We start from the raw sequence: 20,424 nt of genomic DNA, 5'->3' as shown, positions 1-20,424 counted from the left end.
AAATTATTAACTGATGTTTTTGGTCGTAAAAGTTATAATTGTAAAACTCTTCGCTACTCACAATTAAAATCGACCTGTCCTTTGTGGTCAGGATTATATACTTCGATAAAACCGGAATCCAGTGGTTCAATTTAAACAGTTTGAGGACAAAAAATTATTCAATTTTGAAGATATTTTATTGAAGATGCATTTTTTGTAGAATTTTTGTGGATTCAGGAAGATTCTGAGGGGCAAACTGAGAGATTACTTTGTGACCACTCTTGCAAATTGCTAACCTCTGACTTACAGAAGAAAGAAGGCATTTTATCAAGTAGAAGATACTGTATAATCTTTTTTCTTAGTGTCCAAACTGAGCTTCTTCCTACATTTCCACTATGCCGTCAAAGGTAGAAGTGTTGAGGAGAACGAGAACTTTGGGATGTTAAAAGTAAGGCCCCGCAATTTTTTAGGGATAGGTCGTGGCAAACTTAACTTCGTGTGAAAACAACAACATTTATCTTTTATGTTATTAAAACATATTTTATCTATATATATATATCATATGAACTAACAACTGCTTAACTTTCCAAAGGCTAACTACTCATATCATATTTGCTAGCAATAATATCACACAGGTGAATAAATAAATAATTCAGTCGTTTTTCTTTCAGTCGTAGATGGAATCCCCGTGTCGGCAAATTTTAGTGATAGGAAATAGTTTGAGTGCTGACTCTCCTTTGAAGGACCCAAACACGTACACACTCTTGGAAATTCGATTTCAAAGTGCATGTACCGTAATATAAAAGTCATAAATGTATTCAGCACTTGTAAAAACAATTTGCAAAATCAAACGCGAAATTTTTGACTACGTGCTATTTACATACTTTTGAATGGGACCGTAGGCCCTAATTCGTGACAATCGATATTCCTGCGATGCATTTAGGATATTGGTATGGATGCGGTCGATGTTTTACCTGCACATTAAAATAATTGTTGCAGTTGCATGTTTTCATGCGGACTGCATCCATTGACAACGGACTCGGCGCAATGGCAATCGTTTATTTGGCATTGCAACAATACTGTGGATCTATGCTAATAGAAATCGCTGACAGAGTGAAAACAGCGTTAGGTAGTTTAAATGTTCCATGTTATGGCACAATTAACATGGAACTCTGTCAATAGAGTAATTTACCATCTATACCAATGGCTTTCGTATTTTATATTGTGACGCGTGACAATTTGCTAATTGACGCCGATAAACAATTTGTCCCATTGTGTTTTCTCAAATTTAATCAAAGTTTCATTTATTAGGAATCCCTCTTCAATTTATATAATTTATTGTTAAACAAGAGGGTCATTCAACTTTAAATCATCAGGTTAAATGTGGTCGTGATTTAGATAGAAATAAAAAATGTTGCTCATAACCAGAAAGTTCAGATCAATCAGTGCTTCAACCAACACAAATCTATTCAATATTTTTCAATATTAACCAGGAAATTAAACTCCATTGGATTTACCAAATCCTACTATTCAACTATTGACTTCCTACCTTATTAAGCTAGAACAATATGTGAACTACAATGGGCTTTACATAGCTCTGGGGTGCCACAAAGATCCAATCTTGGGTCTTTCCTATTCTTCTATTCATTAATCATTTACTATTGTCTATTAACTGTAATAATCTATTGTTTGTTAATGATTTCCAGAGTTTCTGTTCTGCCAATTCTGTCTTTGATTGAGAGGATTTACAATTTGTGATTATATATAGGGTGCAATAAATTTAAATATTAAAGTATTTAAGTGTAGTATTTCACTCGTAAAATCAAATCTACCATTTTTAATTAAACTACGCATAAATCTTATCTTCAACACAACTATATAATCAAAGAATTACAAGTTCTGTTTGATGATAAAGTGACATTTTATAAACACTAAGTTAAGTTTCTTTGAATAATTTATATAATATTAAACGTAATACAAATCTTCTAATTCGCTAAAAACTTTCAAATATTTAAGATGGTTTAAGTTTCTTAAAAATTTAGTGTATATTAATAATTTTAAAATGTTAAAATTAATATACAATTTTTTAGAATTTTTATAAAAGTTTTCTTTAAATTTTAACAAGTAACATTGTTAATAATTGTCAAATTATATAAATAATCATATAAAAAATGAAATAAATATTTGTTATAAAAAATTTCGAAATTAGAAATAATTTAAATTGTGACAAGCAACTTTGTAAAATATAAAATCTTATAATAACTCAATTTAATAAATGAAAACTAATGTATTTATATAATTATTTAAATTGAATTTATAGTAAAAATCTTTTAATTCGCAACAAGATTCAGAATATTTAAAATGCTAAAATTTATAGAAAATTTAATACATATTAAATTAATGTATAATTTTTATAAACGTTATATTAACGTTTGTTAAATTATATAAATTATTAATCAAAAAATTATGAAATATATAAAAGTAAAAAAAAGTAAACTATAGAAATTTACTAACAAAAAGAAAAATAAAAATTCTGAAATTAGAATTAGAAATCTTGAAAAGTATAAAGTTTTATAACTCAATGTAATAATTGAAAACTAATTTATTTATATACTTTTTCAAATTAAAAAAATTATAGAATATATTAAATAAAAAAACAAATTTTTTAATTAGTAAAAATTTTCGAAATTAGATTATAAAAAATTATACAGAATATAAATAGCTCAATGTATATATATATATATATATATATATATATATATATATATATATATATATATATATATATATATATAATTTCTGATGTGTTTTTTTTGTATTGTGAAACTAAAATTGTGCGTAGCACGCCCCTGTACTATAGAAAGACAATTTTCAGTAATGACATGCAATTTTAAATCAGACCCGTCTTGTGTCTCAAAAGTATGTAAATAAAGAAAAGTGAATTTCGAAACTTTTTCTACGTCATTTACGTCTAAAAATTGTTAAGAAAGACTATGGTGCATATAATTGAACGCTTTATAAGTTTCCAAGACTTTATACCTCGTTAAAAAGAAACAAAAATTGTATACTTTCCACGCTCTCGAAATAAAATTATAAGAAGAGGCATTCAAACACGTTTATGATAATTATTTCAGAAGAGTTCTCTTTGTTCTTGAATCAGCTTCAGTCACTTTGTCCCTTTAATAAAAATAATGATGTTCCAACTTTAAAAGTACGCATATAAGAACCGTTATCCATTCTTTTATAAGGTTCATTTTTATGGCCTGGAAATAATCAGATGTCTTGCCATTTTAGAACTTCCCTTTCAACTGAAGCAATTGTAATAAAACTACACATTTACATACGAAGAAAATAATTGCACGTACCATAAATAAGGTTGTTAACCCTAATGAATTCAAAACGAACTAACAGTAATTTAGCACCCAAGAAAGCAATTTCAATCGAAAATCAATTTTAATTAATCCCCCTCCACAAAGTTAGTTTGCATTTATGCAGCCATTGTGAAAGTTATGGACTGCTTCTTGCAGCTCCATAAAACTTAATAGTCCCTTAACCGATAACAAAATTGATTTCGATTGCGCCCCAGTCACGTGTCAAACAATCGCACACTTCCACGTCTTCCACGTGCAGCTGCATCTGAATTAACAATAACCAATTACGGTGAAATTTACCTCGGCCGGAAACGAATAACCGTGGATGTGGTGTTCGGATCCTTGTTGGTTCTCGGTGCCGTAATGTATGTATATCTCCTCGAATTGATATCTGTACGCCAGGGGGCCGCCGGAGATGTTAACGTGCTGCTTTGTCTCTTTGTCCACGCGGAAAACAAGTGATTGGCCCGTGTTGTGCAGCATCCCGCTGACCTGAAACAAAATTAAATGGATGTAGTATTTATTATTTTTGAAGTTAATAACTTGTTGAACATTTAAATTGTTGCCTGGTACTTTTATCTATATATTTATATATTTATAATAAATATAAATAAATATATAAATATAAATAAATAATATAAAGTATATTGATAAAGTAAAATTTACTTATAAAAATTAAAAATAATATAAATACTCTAGATAATGTGAATTTAATAAACATTTTAATATAAAAATGGATATTCTAAAATACTGTCAATAAAATATGTAAATTATTTAAAAATAAAACTATTATTGCGTATATATATATATATATGAAAATTCTGAAATTTGAAACATTTAGAAATGAAAAAAAAAAAAATAAAAAAAAGTATTTTAAATATAGCAGAAAGTTGACATGAAAGTTTCAAATATGGTTCAATAAAATCTATATAAAATATATAGAAAATCAAAAAATTTTCATAATTATATGATATTATTAATTATTAAAATTTTGGAAAAATTGTATGTAATAAAAATGTTACAATGTGTAAATACAAAAAGTTTTAATGTGTAAATTAATAAAAAACAATTTTTTCTAGAATGTTAAAGTTTTTAATAAATATATTAAAATTTTACTAAAATATAAAAAAATTAAGAACGTAAAAAATTCTGTAAATTATTTAAATTCAGAAAATTGGAAATTCATTGAATTTGAAAAATTTGTTTCATTATTAAAATATTTATAACTATAATTTTAAATTTAAAATAAACAAACGATAAAAATATAAAAAACCTGTAAATTAACTAAAAAATCTTCTGAAATTTGTTGTATGCTAAAATATTTATAATTAAAATTTAAAAGTTAAAAATTCTAAAATGTATAAAAATATAAAATATTAAAAATATTGAAGACTAAATATTTGAAATTTACGAAAAATGTTAAAAGTTTAAAAAATATAAATTAATTAAATTAAAAAAATCTAAAATTTGAAATAAATCAATAATATATCATTTTTTTATAAAAATATAAATGTTAATAATTGTTACATTGTTAAAATATTTATAATTAAAATTTAAAAGTTAAAAATTCTAAAAAGTATAAAAATATAAAACATTAAAAATTCTTAAAAGGATAAAAATATTGAAGATTAAATTTTTAAAATTTACGAAAATTGTTAAAAGTTTAAAAAAATATAAAAAATCTTAAATTAATTAAATTAAAAAATCTAACATTTGAAATAAATCAATAATATGTCATTTTTTTTTTATAAAAATGTAAATGTTAATAATTGTTACATTGTTAAAATATTTAAAGTTAAAAATTCTAAAAAGTATAAAAATATAGAATATTAAAAATTCCTAAAAAGATAAAAATATTGAAGATTAAATTTTTGAAATTTACGAAAAATGTTAAAAGTTTAAAAAAATATAAAAAATCTTAAATTAATTAAATTAAAAAAATCTAACATTTGAAATAAATCAATAATATGTCATTTTTTTATAAAAATGTAAATGTTAATAATTGTTACATTGTTAAAATATTTAAAGTTAAAAATATAGATTATTAAAAATTCCTAAAAAGATAAAAATATTGAAGACTAAATTTTTGAAATTTACGAAAAATGTTAAAAGTTTAAAAAATATAAAAAATCTTAAATTAATCAAATTAAAAAAATGTAACATTTGAAATAAATCAATAATATGTCATTTTTTTTATAAAAATGTAAATGTTAATAATTGTTACATTGTTAAAATATTTAAAGTTAAAAATTTTAAAAAGTATAAAAATATAGAATATTAAAAATTCCTAAAAAGATAAAAATATTGAAGACTAAATTTTTGAAATTTACGAAAAATGTTAAAAGTTTAAAAAAATATAAAAAATCTTAAATTAATTAAATTAAAAAAATCTAACATTTGAAATAAATCAATAATATATCATTTTTTTATAAAAATATAAATGTTAATAATTGTTACATTGTTAAAATATTTATAATTAAAATTTAAAAGTTAAAAATTCTAAAAAGTATAAAAATATAAAACATTAAAAATTCCTAAAAGGATAAAAATATTGAAGATTAAATTTTTGAAATTTACGAAAAATGTTAAAAGTTTAAAAAAATATAAAAAATCTTAAATTAATTAAATTAAAAAAATCTAACATTTGAAATAAATCAATAATATATCATTTTTTTTTAAATATAAATGTTAATAATTGTTACATTGTTAAAATATTTATAATAAAAATTTAAAAGTTAAAAATTCTAAAAAGTATAAAATTAGAGAATATTAAAAATACCTAAAAAGATAAAAATATTGAAGACTAAATTTCTGAAATTTAAAAAATGAAAAAAATCTAACATTTAAAATAAATCAGTAATATATCATTTTTTTTATAAAAATATAAAATCCCTTAATTGTTATATGTTTAATAAAAAACTTAAATATGCAATATTAACAAGCAAAAATTATAAAAGTAAAAGAAAACTTCTTTTGTATTTAGTAAGTTTATATTCATTAATAATAAGTTAGATGCATACCCTCATAGAAATTTTTGGGGCTAAAAGACCGGAAGTACAAAGGCGAAAAGGTGTTGTCGGACAAAGCCCGGATAGAAAGTGTCCGAAAATTATTAAGCCTCCCCTTTTCCGAGGGCAGTATTAACAGAACCATTGTTAAATATTTGATGTATGACAAATGATGATGGGAGTAAAAGTGAGTTGAAATATTGTCCGCATCGAGGTCATCTATCATTCAATCAGTGGAGCAGTGCTCTGCGGCCCGCCACTAATGATCGAAACCATTATGTACAGTTTAAACCTCAGGATACTTTTTACGGACCGACACCACGTCATTATCCCGACATTCAAAACTCCCCGCGTCCTGAGCGAAAAAATTTAATCATTTCGAAAAAACATTTAATGCCGCTGAAATTTATCGTGCGGTCTACACGAAATGAATTAAACTTGAATTACCGCTCGCGACACGATTTTTATAATTAAAGGTTGATTAAATGACTCCAGTGTGTGTTTTATTTGTTCAGACGCCATAAATACACACAACACATCCGAAATGTGTTGCGGCACAAATTAATTAAAACAACCATAAATTTCACTACTAATTATAATTGTAACGAAAATCCGGGAATGTAACATAATCGCCTTCCACCCCCCCGGTTCGGCAACTTTAATTCGGAATCTGATTAGAAACTGTCGAGAGGTGGAACCGTTTGTAAAAACGTTCCTTCTATTGATTTAAATTCATTTAAAGGTTCTTTTTTATAGCAGCCGGCGTCTACGGAGATAATTGCTTTTTTCGACAGATCTCGAATTAAACGGTCGTCCCCCTCTGTTTGAAGGAAAAAAGCCGCGATCACATAACGAGCCATAATTTATGTTCGCCATTTACTTTACGACATTAAAAAGTGTTTCGTGTTTATTTATTTCCATATATTTATTGGATAATTGGGGAATAAGATATTGAAAATTTAAGCGACAGTTACTGAAGACATTAATATATATTGCGTGCAAAAAAAAAACACCTAAAACTAAATGATTTATTTCAATTTTTTTAGAAACTAGTGCAGAATAAATTAAACAAAAATCTTTAAAGCATAAAGTGTCAGAAGCTGACAATGAGTCTCCCCATTATATCCCACACATGTTCGATTGGAGAAAGGTCTTAAGAGATGAGTGGCCAAGGCAGTAAATTCACCACATGATGGATCCATCTTGTCGTGGTCCTGGAGCTCAGTACCACTCCACTAACCAGAGGCAGTGGGTATCCAACCCCGCAAGTCCAATCCTTCCCCAGGAAGATCTCAGATCTTCCTCAGATTAGTTTTGCTCTTCAGAACACAGTTGACAGGGGGCTGGCATCTTTGCCAGTCTTGTGTCTTCTGATTCAGCAAACCCGTATATGCCCTTATGCCCTGCATATACATCCTGTTTCATCCATATATAAATTGTCATATATGTTGAGACATTTGGCTATGATCTTCAGATCGGTGCCCGGAGAGGAGTTTTTAGTCTTTTATAAGACTTTCCCCTCTTTGTTAAAAAAAAGCAGTAAATTCACATGAGAGGCTCCCAGGAGGTATTCCTGGCAATATGTGGACGGGCATTATCTAATGCAATTGTTGTATTACTATTAAATTATCTAGAAGTACTAATAATTTTAAAAAGACTTTGGCACGTCTTCGAGATACCCAATAAACTGACAAATGACATGTTAAGAAACGATATTACCTCCCTAATATTTCTAATATTTATTTTCACAATTTAATATTAAATACTTACTTTATGTTTATCCACATGGATATATCTTAGAAGAGGGTCATATAGAAGTTTGTCTGGCTCGACGTTGATTGGAGACTGCCTCCTGCCCTTTGAACACATGTTCCATTGTGGATTCATGAGTCCCCAATAACCGGGACCTGAAACAAACAAAATATTGCCTTTAAAATCCATTAATTCAACCATGAATTGTTTCGAAAAGCGGAATCGATTAAAAACAGTTCATGTTTTCAATTATTTGCTTGGAAAAATTATATCTCATTAGTTCCAAATAAATATTTGTTTCGAACATACGAAAAAAACAATGCGTGCATATTTATTTTGTGTCAGAGAAATTATTAGGAAAATTCCAATTTATGTTTCATTTGGACCGGATTAATTTCATATTCAAATGAACATTTCGGACACCCTACTATTAAATTGAATAATAGATTGCTATCGCACAATCAATTATGAAACGTTTTAATGTTTTATTGAATTTTTTCGATATAATGGAACATCAAATAATTTCTCTTTTGTTCGTCACTGATTCATTATTAAATGCAAATAATAAAAGGTGCAAAAATACTTTTTTTGATTTCACGGATTATTAAAGGAAATAAAAATATTCTTATTGAAGTTTTATAACCCAGTTTTTAAAACTTCTATCTAAAAATGCGGCTCCATTAGTTTAATTAAAAACAGCCAAGAAAATGTTCCGTTCAGTCCGTAAAGTTCTGGCGTAAAACTAAATAAGCTAATGTAATAATCCAAGTTTCAACATGTCTCCGGGTTGTTCAGTTCCAGATAACAAAAGACCGTAACAAGAAATATATGTGGTGGTTTTGAGTTCAAAGCGGGGCGATTCTTTTGATGATCGAGAAGTCGGCCTTTTTTCCTCTCAATAAATCATTTGATGATGATGCAGTCAATAAAATGTAAAATGTTTTCCCAGACATCAAAGCATTCGTACATAATAGCCAAATTGTCTATATTATATGAATAAAGTGGTCGACATCCATATCAATTTAATTTCGACATTTTTATTGAGGAAATCGTTTACTAACGATGTCTTTTTTATTTAATATTGGACGAAAAGTTAATAAGGGAGTATGCATTAAATAATAAAACAGTATTAAAAAATACTATTTTCATATTCTAAATATGTTACATAAATTTTTTTAATGGAATGAATAATAATTTTGAAAGCAATATTAAAGTCAAAGTCTATATTCCTCAAGGTTGTTAAATGATTTCATATAATTTTGTAAAATATTTAATGTCAAATTTGTTACTACTTATCCTCACTGTAGTATGGTTCAGACCAGCTTCATACTTAAAATATATCAAGTCAGTATATTTTGTCGTAAATCGGATATTATATCAGATATTTCTATGTTGTTTTATTACCCTCCAACTTTTTAAGACTCCAAATGTAGAAACAAAAATATATCTGTTAAATCCATGATATTGTCGAATGCTGTGCTCTCAAAGCGACTTCTTATTTATAAAGGACAAGTTACAATAATGAAGACATACAAATCGTCCATTACATGTATTTAAGATCAATAATAATACATGTCCTCAAATTCGATATATTGAAGAGCCTCTGATATTTCTGTTTGTAATTAATTTTGGCTTGTGTACTTCATGATTGTATTAAATTAAATAAAGATAATTATATTATTATTATTTACTATAATGTAACTAATTTAATTTGAACATTTCATTTACTTTCAATAAATAAATCCGTACAATAATTTCCAAAAATAAACGAGTTTCAAATTGTTCGTCTTCTCTTTGACACCAGTTCGTATGGTGTCAGTCTCTTCCTTTTCTTAGGGTTCTCCTCATCAATTTTCAAACTCTCCACACCCTTCGTCAGGTTTTCAGTTTCTACCTCTAATGTTCGTTTCATTTGGTGATGATACTCTCGTACTGATTTTTCAATATTATAAATCATTAGACTCTTCCACATGATACTTTGGTCCTTCCTGCTTTTCATATAAGTTTCATGGAAGGTTTGCATGTTCTTCTTTGGAATTTGCTTATTGCTTGAATCCATTTTGCTTGTGTTTGTGATTATTTCTTTATAAATAAATTGCTTATATTGATGTTACATACTACCTGGAGTTACCTGTGTTATATGCATAATGTAATTTTCTTAATCCTCAATTTAGTATGGCTTAAATGAGAGAAATCAATGATTCAATTAATTCGATTAGGATAATATTTAACCTTTACCATAAACCACTTTAAATCTACTTTCTAATATTATATAGGATATTTATATATTATAATTCAACTATTTGTACAATAATCTAATTAATAGCACACAGTGAGATGCTTAAAATTAATATATTTATTATAATAATTAAGTGACTTCAAATTTATTGTAACATTCGTAATTAAAACAGGATAAACAAACATACTAGTAGGCATTCAACCCCCGGGGTTGACTGCATACACCAATAAATTCGTAAAAAACTTCCCAAACCGAATTTTTCATATCCTTTGTGAAGTAAAACCTAATTGCAAAAACAAGCAGGAACACACAATACAATACGCATCATCGATAAGCCAGAATTTTCATATTCGGATATTAGAAGCAAAAAAGCAAGTGGAGTGGTTGTTTTTGAAATAGGTTCGACGAAATTACGAAAAACGTAATATACAAAACGGGATGCCATATCCGCAGCCAAAGGCAAACTAATATATTTATAATGCGAAGACATTTTTGCGGTTGATGTTTCGGCTTAAGCATTTACTGAAGTTTGATGAAAAATTTCCATACAAAAGTCTTTATGTATCGGTTTGTTGTGTGCGGTTTAAAAAGAAAAGTTGCCCGCGACGAAATCTCGCAAGCCGCCATTCAATGAGTCTTCAGCCGGGCGTGAGAAATCCTTTATAAATTGTTTTTTATTAAGTAAATAAATGATTTGTCTTTGTCAGTGTCACGACTCGGCTGCGATCCCCATTCATATTCTATTGTGTTTTAATAAATATAAATTAGTCGGGGTAAATTACGCGCCACGTCTACCAAACTTGACGTTAACAATAGAAAATGTCTGGCAATATTTCGATAATAACACATAAGTGATCCAATCATTATCTTCTTTTTTTTTTGCTCCGTGTAGATAATTAATTACAATTTGTAAAGCCAATATTCAGTTTCCACATTGTTGTTGAGTTCAGTTTTAACCAAAAAACCATTTTGATAGTAAAACAAAGACCCAATTTGCTTTGTGAAACTTATTCCGTGGATAAATGAGTCATTTAACATCAAGGAAGAACTAAACACAAGAGCTATAGTGTGTCTTAAATGTATTACATGGCAAACTGTAACTGATATTGTTATAAAGCACTTTCGGTTTGATACGACATTTCACACATCACAAAATGGAAATCTCTTTGATATTGGGATTTACGGGCGAAACACGTAAAACAATTGTTCCCATAGTCGGCGCTGCGACGCCTCCTGCACCGCTATTTGACTTCTAAATTAGAATTTATGTTTACACCTTGCAGGGGAGTTTAGTTAATCTTACGCGACGCACGTACCGATGTTTCGTCGACTCCCGCAATCACGATTCTTTTAATTACACCACGATTAATCGGACTATCAAATCAACAAATTGTTCTGAAACAAGTAAAACTGAACAATATTTATTAACAGGCTGAGTATGTCCATGTACAAAAACAGGTAAAACTGAACAATATTGTATTTAGTTTTTATTTTTTTACAAATACAGAAAAATATTCTTTTAATTACATCACAATTTATCAAAATTTCTAACTGAAAAATTCCTTAGTGGTAGAATTGAAGTAGAACCATGAATGGAAGTTGTTTGTTGTAATATGCTGAGTATGTCCATGTGCAAAAACAGGCAAAACTGAACAATATTTTACTTGTTTTTTAATTTTTTACAAACACAGGAAAATGTTCTTTTATTACATCACAATTTATCAAAATTTCTAACTGGCAAACACTTTCAAGAGAGATTTAAAGTGTGAAACGAATGGGGGCTGTTTATTGTAACAGGATGAGTATGTCCATGTACAAAAACAGGTAAAACTGAGGAATATTCCATTTAGTTTTTAATTTTATACAAATACAGAAAAATATTCTTTTAATTACATCACAATTCATCAAAATTTCTAACTGAAAAATTCTTCAGTGGTAGAATTGAAGTGGAACCATGAATGAAAGCTGTTTGTTGTAATATGCTAAGTATGTCCATGTACAAAAACAGGCAAAACTGAACAACATTTCACTTGTTTTTTAATTTTTTACAAACACAGGAAAATGTTCTTTTAATTACATCACAATTCATCAAAATTTCTAACTGGCAAACACTTTCAAGAGAGAATAAAAGTGTGACAACAAATGGAGGCTGTTTATTGTAACATGCTTAGTATGTCCATGTACAAAAACAGGTAAAACTGAGCAATATTCCATTTAGTTTTTAATTTTATACAAATACAGAAAAATATTCTTTTAATTACATCACAATTTATCACAATTTCCAACTAAAAAATTCTTCAATGATAGAATTGAAGTGGAACCATGAATAGAAGCTGTTTATTGTAATATGCTGCGTATGTCCATGTACAAAAACAGGCAAAACTGAACAACATTTCACTTGTTTTTTAATTTTTTACAAACACAGGAAAATGTTCTTTTAATTACATCACAATTCATCAAAATTTTTAACTGGCAAACACTTTCAAGAGAGAATTAAAGTGTGACAACAAATGGAGGCTGTTTATTGTAACATGCTTAGTATGTCCATGTACAAAAACAGGTAAAACTGAGCAATATTCCATTTAGTTTTTAATTTTATACAAATACAGAAAAATATTCTTTTAATTACATCACAATTTATCACAATTTCCAACTAAAAAATTCTTCAATGATAGATTTGACGTGGAACTATGAATGGAAGCTGTTTATTGTAATATGCTGCGTATGTCCATGTACAAAAACAGGTAAAACTGAATAATATTTCACCTGTTTTTTTATTTTTTTACAAACACAGCAAAATATTCATTTAATTACATCACAATTCATCAAAATTTCTTACTGGAAAATACTTTCAGGAAAGAAATGAAATGTGACAACAAATGTAGACTGTTTATTGTATAATATGCTGTGTACGTCCATGTCCAAAACAGGTAAAACTGAACAATATTTTATTTAGTTTTTAATTTTATACAAATACAGAAAAATATTCTTTTAATTACATCACTATTCATCAAAATTTCTAACTGGCAAATACTTTCAGGAGAGAATTGAAGTGTGACAACGAATGGAGGCTGTTTATTGTAACATGCTGAGTATGTCCATGTACAAAAACAGGTAAAACTGAGCAATATTCCATTTAATTTTTAATTTTATACAAATACAGAAAAATATTCTTTAAATTACATCACAATTTATCACAATTTCCAACTAAAAAATTCTTCAATGATAGAATTGAAGTGGAATCATGAATGGAAGCTGTTTATTGTAATATGCTGCGTATATGCATGTGCAAAAACAGGCAAAACTGAACAATATTTCACTAGTATTTTAATTCTTTACAAACAGAGGAAAATATTCTTTTAATTACGTCACAATTCATCAAAATTTCTGACTGGCAAATACTTTTAGGAGAGAATTGGAGTGTGACAACGGATAGAAGGTGTTTATTGTAACTTACTGAGTATGTTCATGTACAAAAACAGACAAAACTGAACAATATTCCATCTATTTTTTATTTTTATATGAACACATGAAAATATTCTTTTAATTGCATCACAACTCATCAAAATTTACAAGTGACAAATTCTTCAATGATTCAATTCAATTGAAGTGGAACAACGAATGGAGGCTTTTCATTGCGTATGAAACAGATAAAACTTATCCAGGCAAAACTGAATAATAATCCATTTGCATTTAAATTTTACAGAATCCCGGGAAAAATAGAAAAATAGAGAGAAGTAAATTTGTTAATTTCAACCCCGAATAAAAATGCAAACCGTCATAAAACAACAAATTACAATAAGCGTTTTCGGTTTTTGATCCCTGTACACATGCCACGGAATGATTTGCACCCGGCCGCGTTAATTGTATAATTCGAGCGCGAGCGTGCTTAACAACGTTTTAAAACTAGACATTAAAGTTTTAAATCATTTAGCACGTAACAAGTTAATTAGATAGTACATCGCGCCTTAACACGGGAGTGGGGCCGCAGTTTTGGGGGCATGGGCCGGGGGATAATTGTAAATTTTTAATGAAGACAGCAAATTGGGGTTTCAAAGGTGATAAAGAGGCCGTGAAGTGTGCTTAACCCTCTTAACTATTCCCTGTATTTATAATGTTTCGCGGAACGCGTCCTAATTTTCTTATTAAAAATGAGTTTGGCGCCTTCCCAAAAAAAGAGAGAAACGCCAACCGCGATCGTTAATTTATACGACCCTTTGAATTTGTTAATCACGGCGTTTTTACTTCGTTTAATAAACGTATTAATTTCTGATTTAAAATCTTGTAATTTGTAACATTCATTTCTTAAAAGGATTAAGTTTAGGTCGTAGGTCAATTAATTCATTTTTTATGCTTATACGTAATAAAAATTTTAAATATAATATGTTACAAAATGTAACTTATTTTTTTTAATTATTCTTTTATTAATAATAATTGGTTAAAACCTATTTATATAAAAACTGATTAAAAAATCCTTACTTTTTTAATTAAATTAAATTAAAATAAATATTAATTATTAATAACTGTTGCTTATTAATATTTATTAAATTTAGTTAAAATATTAATGTAATTAAAATTTTAATTATTCATTAATTTCATATTTTGATGGCAATTAATTTTATTTCTATACATTTAAATTAATGATAATTATTACTTTTTATAGTAATAAGTATTTTATAAGTAAGTGATTAATTTTTTATTATAGAAATTTCTAAAGATATTTTTAAATAACATTTATTTTAATTTTTTGTTGTTAATTTTTGTATTATAAAAAATTAGTTAAACAATATTCATATAAATTTATTTAAAATATTAATGTAATTAAAATTTGAATTATTTAGTTATATCATATTTTGTTGGCAATTAATTTTATTTTTATTAATTTGAAATAATATTAATTATTAGTTATAATAATAATAAAAAGTATTTTTTATAAATAATAATTATTAGTTATTAATTTTCTATTATTTTTAAAATTTTGTTTGTTAAATATATTTTTTAAAAATATATTAATAATTGTTTAAAATATAATGGAACAAATAAATAAAATATTATTTCGTACTTTGTTGGCAATTTGTTTTATTTTTATTCATTTAAAATAATTAATTATTATTTTTTATAGTAATAAATATTTTATAAATAATAATAATTAGTGATTAATTTTCTTTTATTTTTAAGATTTTCTTGCACCATTCTAATTTTTTAAAATAAAATGGAAAATAATATTTTATTAATAAATTAAATTATTTAATTATAACAATTGAATACTTATATAATACAAATAATTATATCTTTATAAAATAAATGTTTTTGTTTTTTTTTTTGAATTTATTAATAACTAATTGAAAATATATAATATAAATTTTAGTTGTTAATATTTTTATTACTAATAATTAGTTAGAAACTATTTATATAAGGTTTTAATTGAAAATTATCTACTATTTAAATTATAAGCAAATTAATATAAATATAAATTTTTTGTAATTTAATATTTATCTCAAATTCTGTTAATTAATTGTATTTTAATTCATTTAAAATATATTATTACATTTTATGGTAATAAATATTTTATAAATAATATTAAATTTTGTTTAAAATATAATGAAACGAATAATATTTTATTACCTTTATAGATAAATAAATAAATAATTAAATTAAAACAATTGAATACATATATAATATAACTAAATAGTCACTGTAAAATATAATTTTTTGTTGAATAAATTTGTTAATAATCATTGCTATTAATATTTATTAAATTTAATTAAAATATTGATTCTTGTTAATGTTAAATTTTCATTAAATTATTTCATATTTTGTTTTAATTTATTTATTTATTTATTTTTATCCATTTATATTAATATTAATCTTCACTTTTTCTATTAATATGTATTTTGCTAAATATATTTTAAAGAATAACGTTAATAATTCCATACCTATAACATTAATAATTGTTCAAAATATAATAAAACAAATATTTTACTATTTTTATAGATAAATAAATAATGTAACTAAAACAAATAAATCTATCTATATACAATATATTTTTAATGTTTTTATGTTAAATAAATTTATTAATAATAAGTAAAAATATATATTAATTTTTATTTTATATATTTTTTTATTTTTAATTTTAATTAATCAATAATTTTTTAGTAATTTCCATTATTCATAATTATATGAACTAGTAAAGTAAATAAACTGATAGTTTTAATATTATGTAAATATTTATTGATCACACAAATCAAATTTAAAATATCTAAAATATGGGTAAAGAAGTTGTAAAAATTAACAAAAAATGCTGAATTCTGCTGTAAACCTCAAGAAAATTAATTATGTAATTATGTAAAACGATGTTAAAAAAGACTGCCAAGTTAAAACACAAATTTAATATTCTCGATATACATAAAAAAGAATTTGATGACTTAAGCGAAATTCCGTATGAGAGAAGCCAATAAAGTATTTCGTTGGGGGGACGATAAGAGATCCTTACATGGGCGTAGATCTCCTTAATTAATAGACCCTGATTCGTGTAAGAAATCATCCTGTCGTATATCCATTAATCTTTATAAATCCTAGTTTACGATCTGATTTATTTAGCGGCGGCCACAAATGATTTAACATTATCTGACGGCGCAATTAAAACATTTACATGTGTGTTTTTGCCATCGGTTATTAAAATAACTTTGCATACGAACGGAAACGCACGCAGGGGTGGAAAATATGAGATATGCCACGTTCCGCATGCTTCTTTTTTATAACACGGAAAAGTAATTTTCCTTCGGCCATAAATCTGAGCGGGTCGTGACCTTTGCCAAAGTAAATTCAATTAATTCATTTCAATTGTAATTTAAACTTGGCTAAAATGCTGAGGTTTTTTTTATTTTATTTTTGGTTTATAATTTATTCGTTGTGCATTTATTTCTGCATGTTAATTTCGAACTAGGCACATATTTGCCTCGCAAATGTATAATTTGCGAATCAAACCCGCGATAAACGTGTAATTTTTAGTAAAACGGAACGCTTGCAATTTGTGAAGTGCATAACTGCAATGTTTAATACAGAGTAAATAATTTCGAATTGAACGTTTTGATATATTTTTTCTCCGCGTTCATGTAATGTTTGCGTTGGCGAAAACGTTTGAGTGTAGCTTGTGAATTAATTTGAAAAAGAACGTGTGTTTCCACGAGTCACAAACATGCGAAGGAGTCGCAAACAAAACGGAATAAAGGGACTAATTTAAATTTAATTAGAACATTAATTAGCATTTTTATCAATAACTGAACCGATCGCTGAAAAGACTCTGTGAGTTACACGTGCCGCACTTTTTACGACCTAATTATAAATTAAAATCGTGCCAATTAACTGTAACGTCATACGTGTACGTGTCACGCATATCGTGGCTAATTAAATTTCGTCGCCGTGGCACGAAGAAAATTTCTGCGGGGACGAAAATTAAAAGCGATTCCTGCATCTTAAAACGGTTCCCGGTTGAGACGGCGAATCGTCTTATTAGGACCGTAATTGTCTAATAACCTGACACATATCACACGAGCTGCGACTCTCCGAACCGTTTCGTACGTTCCGGATGTGTCCCGATGAATTTAACGTCCCCGTGACTGTTTCCCGAATTTCAACAAACACAAAACAAACCTGAAAATCTCACGTCCTCGTCAAACAAAATCCGCACACACAAAACGGATTTTTTAATCGAAATTTCTCCCTCGGTTCGGCGGAAAAAAAGAATCAGCGGTTGATCCAATTAAGGCGGTTGCGTCGGTCTGTTTGCGTTCGAATTATTTTGTAAACGATCGTAAACGCAATTAAGAGATCGAACGTAAGTTGGCCGTGCCGATCGGCGTTCAGATTATGACCAGAAAAGCGTGACGGTTGATGAGATCACGGCCGATGATGATCTGTATTACTTCCGCGGCAACACGTCCTGATTAGAATAAGGGACGGTGTGGGGGCGGTTGGGTAAACGTGCGGGTCGATTTCGCGCGACGGCACGTTGGTCAAGAGAAAAATACTTCTTTGATGTGAAATGGAATTTAAATGACTTGTGATTATGATAATTAATGGAAGTCGTATAATATTGCAATTAATTCTAGTCAAAGTTTAGATGCAGACAGGACACATAAAATAAAGAAGAGAATCTAAATAAATAAAATACAGAAAATTATATTTTCTCATATTTCAACAAATTTGTCACATTTTTATTTAAATTTGGTATGTTTTATCCTAAAATATATACTACACTGCGCCTCAAAATTATAGAAAATTTCTTATATTATTTTTTTAAATAAATTAAGGATACAGACTTAAGGAAAATCTATGAATATTTATTGAAAAATAAAAAAATGCAATACTATTAGTATTATATTAGTAAATGTAGTAAAGGTTAGAACATGAGGATCTAAGATTTCCCTTATATTTCGCTATTAAACTTCCTCCAGTAATGACAACCAGTTCCGTATGTGTCTGAAAACTAATGCCTCCCCAAACCAAACTACACCAAAAGTAAGAGTTTTAGCTATATTACATTGAGCATAACGTTCTCCTGGTCGTTTATATACTCACCTACAATAATCAAGGCTATTTAAAGAAAACCTAGACTCATCACTAAACAATACATGACTTCACTCATCTTCCCCCAATGAAGTTACTCCCGCTCGAAGTACAGTTAGAGTCATTAAGGGATCTGTAAGGGCATGATACAGGTCTTCCTTTAGTCTTCTCCATATGGTGTTCTGGCTTATTCTTACATTATAAGTCATGAAAACTGTTTCTTCAGTGAAATATTGGTTACAAGTCTTTGTCTAAGAGCTTGGAATCTTAAATATCGGTCTTGTTGTGGAATAAGGTATTCTTTTTCTCCCCTGACCAGGTCTTCTTCCATTGGTAATTGTTTCGTAAAATCGTTTAGTTTTTTTTATGGCAAAAATTTTGGGATATCATATGGCCAAAGTGTAAAAGTTAATAATTTAATATACAGGTCGTTTACAAGTTTATATTAAAAAGAGATATTTAAACTTTAGAAAGTATTTCATAATTTTCTTTTTTTCTTGCCCTATTTCCTACACTGTTAAATATTTTTTAAAACTATGAAGTTTTTGATATTCTGAGAATTGTAGGTCGTATTTTATGCTAATATAGTAAGTACCAAATTTAAACACGATTGGATCAAAAGTTACGAAAATATAAAAAAATAAACAATTTATTTTATTTCAGGAAAAAGTTTTTTTTAGATTTTCTTCATTATACTTACAACTTTGAATCGCATATTTTTGAAACACCTTGTATATTTTAATTAATTTTATGAATTATTTTTTCATTTTAAATTTAGTATGTACTTTATTTAAATAAATAAGACATAAATAGTACTATAAATTATGTAAATAAATATCTCAAAATAATAAAAAGTCTCAGCATATACAAAAATTCATCTAATTTTAATTTTCAATTTTTAATGTAAATAAGAAATAATAAGGAATGTATTAAACATTTTTTATAAAATTTCTTTTATACTAATTTTCGAAAGCTCAGTTATTCTAATATACACATACTGACAATGTTTTCTTAAATTAGAAGTACAGTAGTAGATATAATTATAGTAACTTATAAATCAGTTCCATATGGCAAAATCCATATGTTGTCATGATTGTACAGAAAATTTCTATTAATATTTCTTGTAGGAAATTAAATGCTCTACAAAAAGATATCTTACAATTTTTTCATAACTCTTACCGTTTAGAAGATATCAGAGGTAAAAGTTTGGAGAATTTAACAAAAATTTACTTCTAAGTCTTATAACTCGTAGATAAATAATTATTATAAAATGCAACACATATCTTTGTAGGATATTAAACACTCTACAAAAAAGGTCTCTTGTACTTAATCGATTACTCTAATCATTTAGATATTTGCAGATATAGTAAGTTTTTAATAAATTTTTTATTATTAGTAACAATAGTGAATTAATATTATTTAAACAATTCACATTAAATAAAGGAGTTATAGTATAGTTATAGTATAAGTTGCAATAATAGTGATCTCTCCTGTAAGTGATTTTTAA

At 26.9% G+C, this 20,424-nt stretch overlaps 1 protein-coding gene across 1 annotated transcript in view; it reads right to left on the bottom strand.

Moving 5' to 3' along the window:
* Positions 1 to 20,424, bottom strand: part of LOC109605236 (carbonic anhydrase-related protein 10) — a 178,174-nt gene that overhangs the window by 63,318 nt on the left and 94,432 nt on the right. Inside the window, exons 3-4 of the mRNA XM_049970166.1 lie at positions 8,129 to 8,265; positions 3,651 to 3,842 (exon numbers count right to left, since the gene is read on the bottom strand). Of these exons, the coding sequence (XP_049826123.1) occupies positions 3,651 to 3,842; positions 8,129 to 8,265 (329 nt within the window). The remainder of the gene's footprint in view (positions 1 to 3,650; positions 3,843 to 8,128; positions 8,266 to 20,424) is intronic.

This window comes from Aethina tumida, chromosome 7, assembly GCF_024364675.1.
Source record: "Aethina tumida isolate Nest 87 chromosome 7, icAetTumi1.1, whole genome shotgun sequence".
Lineage (NCBI taxonomy): Eukaryota > Metazoa > Arthropoda > Insecta > Coleoptera > Nitidulidae > Aethina > Aethina tumida.
Note: the sequence above shows the minus strand (reverse complement) of the source record. Positions and strands in the feature narration are given on the sequence as shown.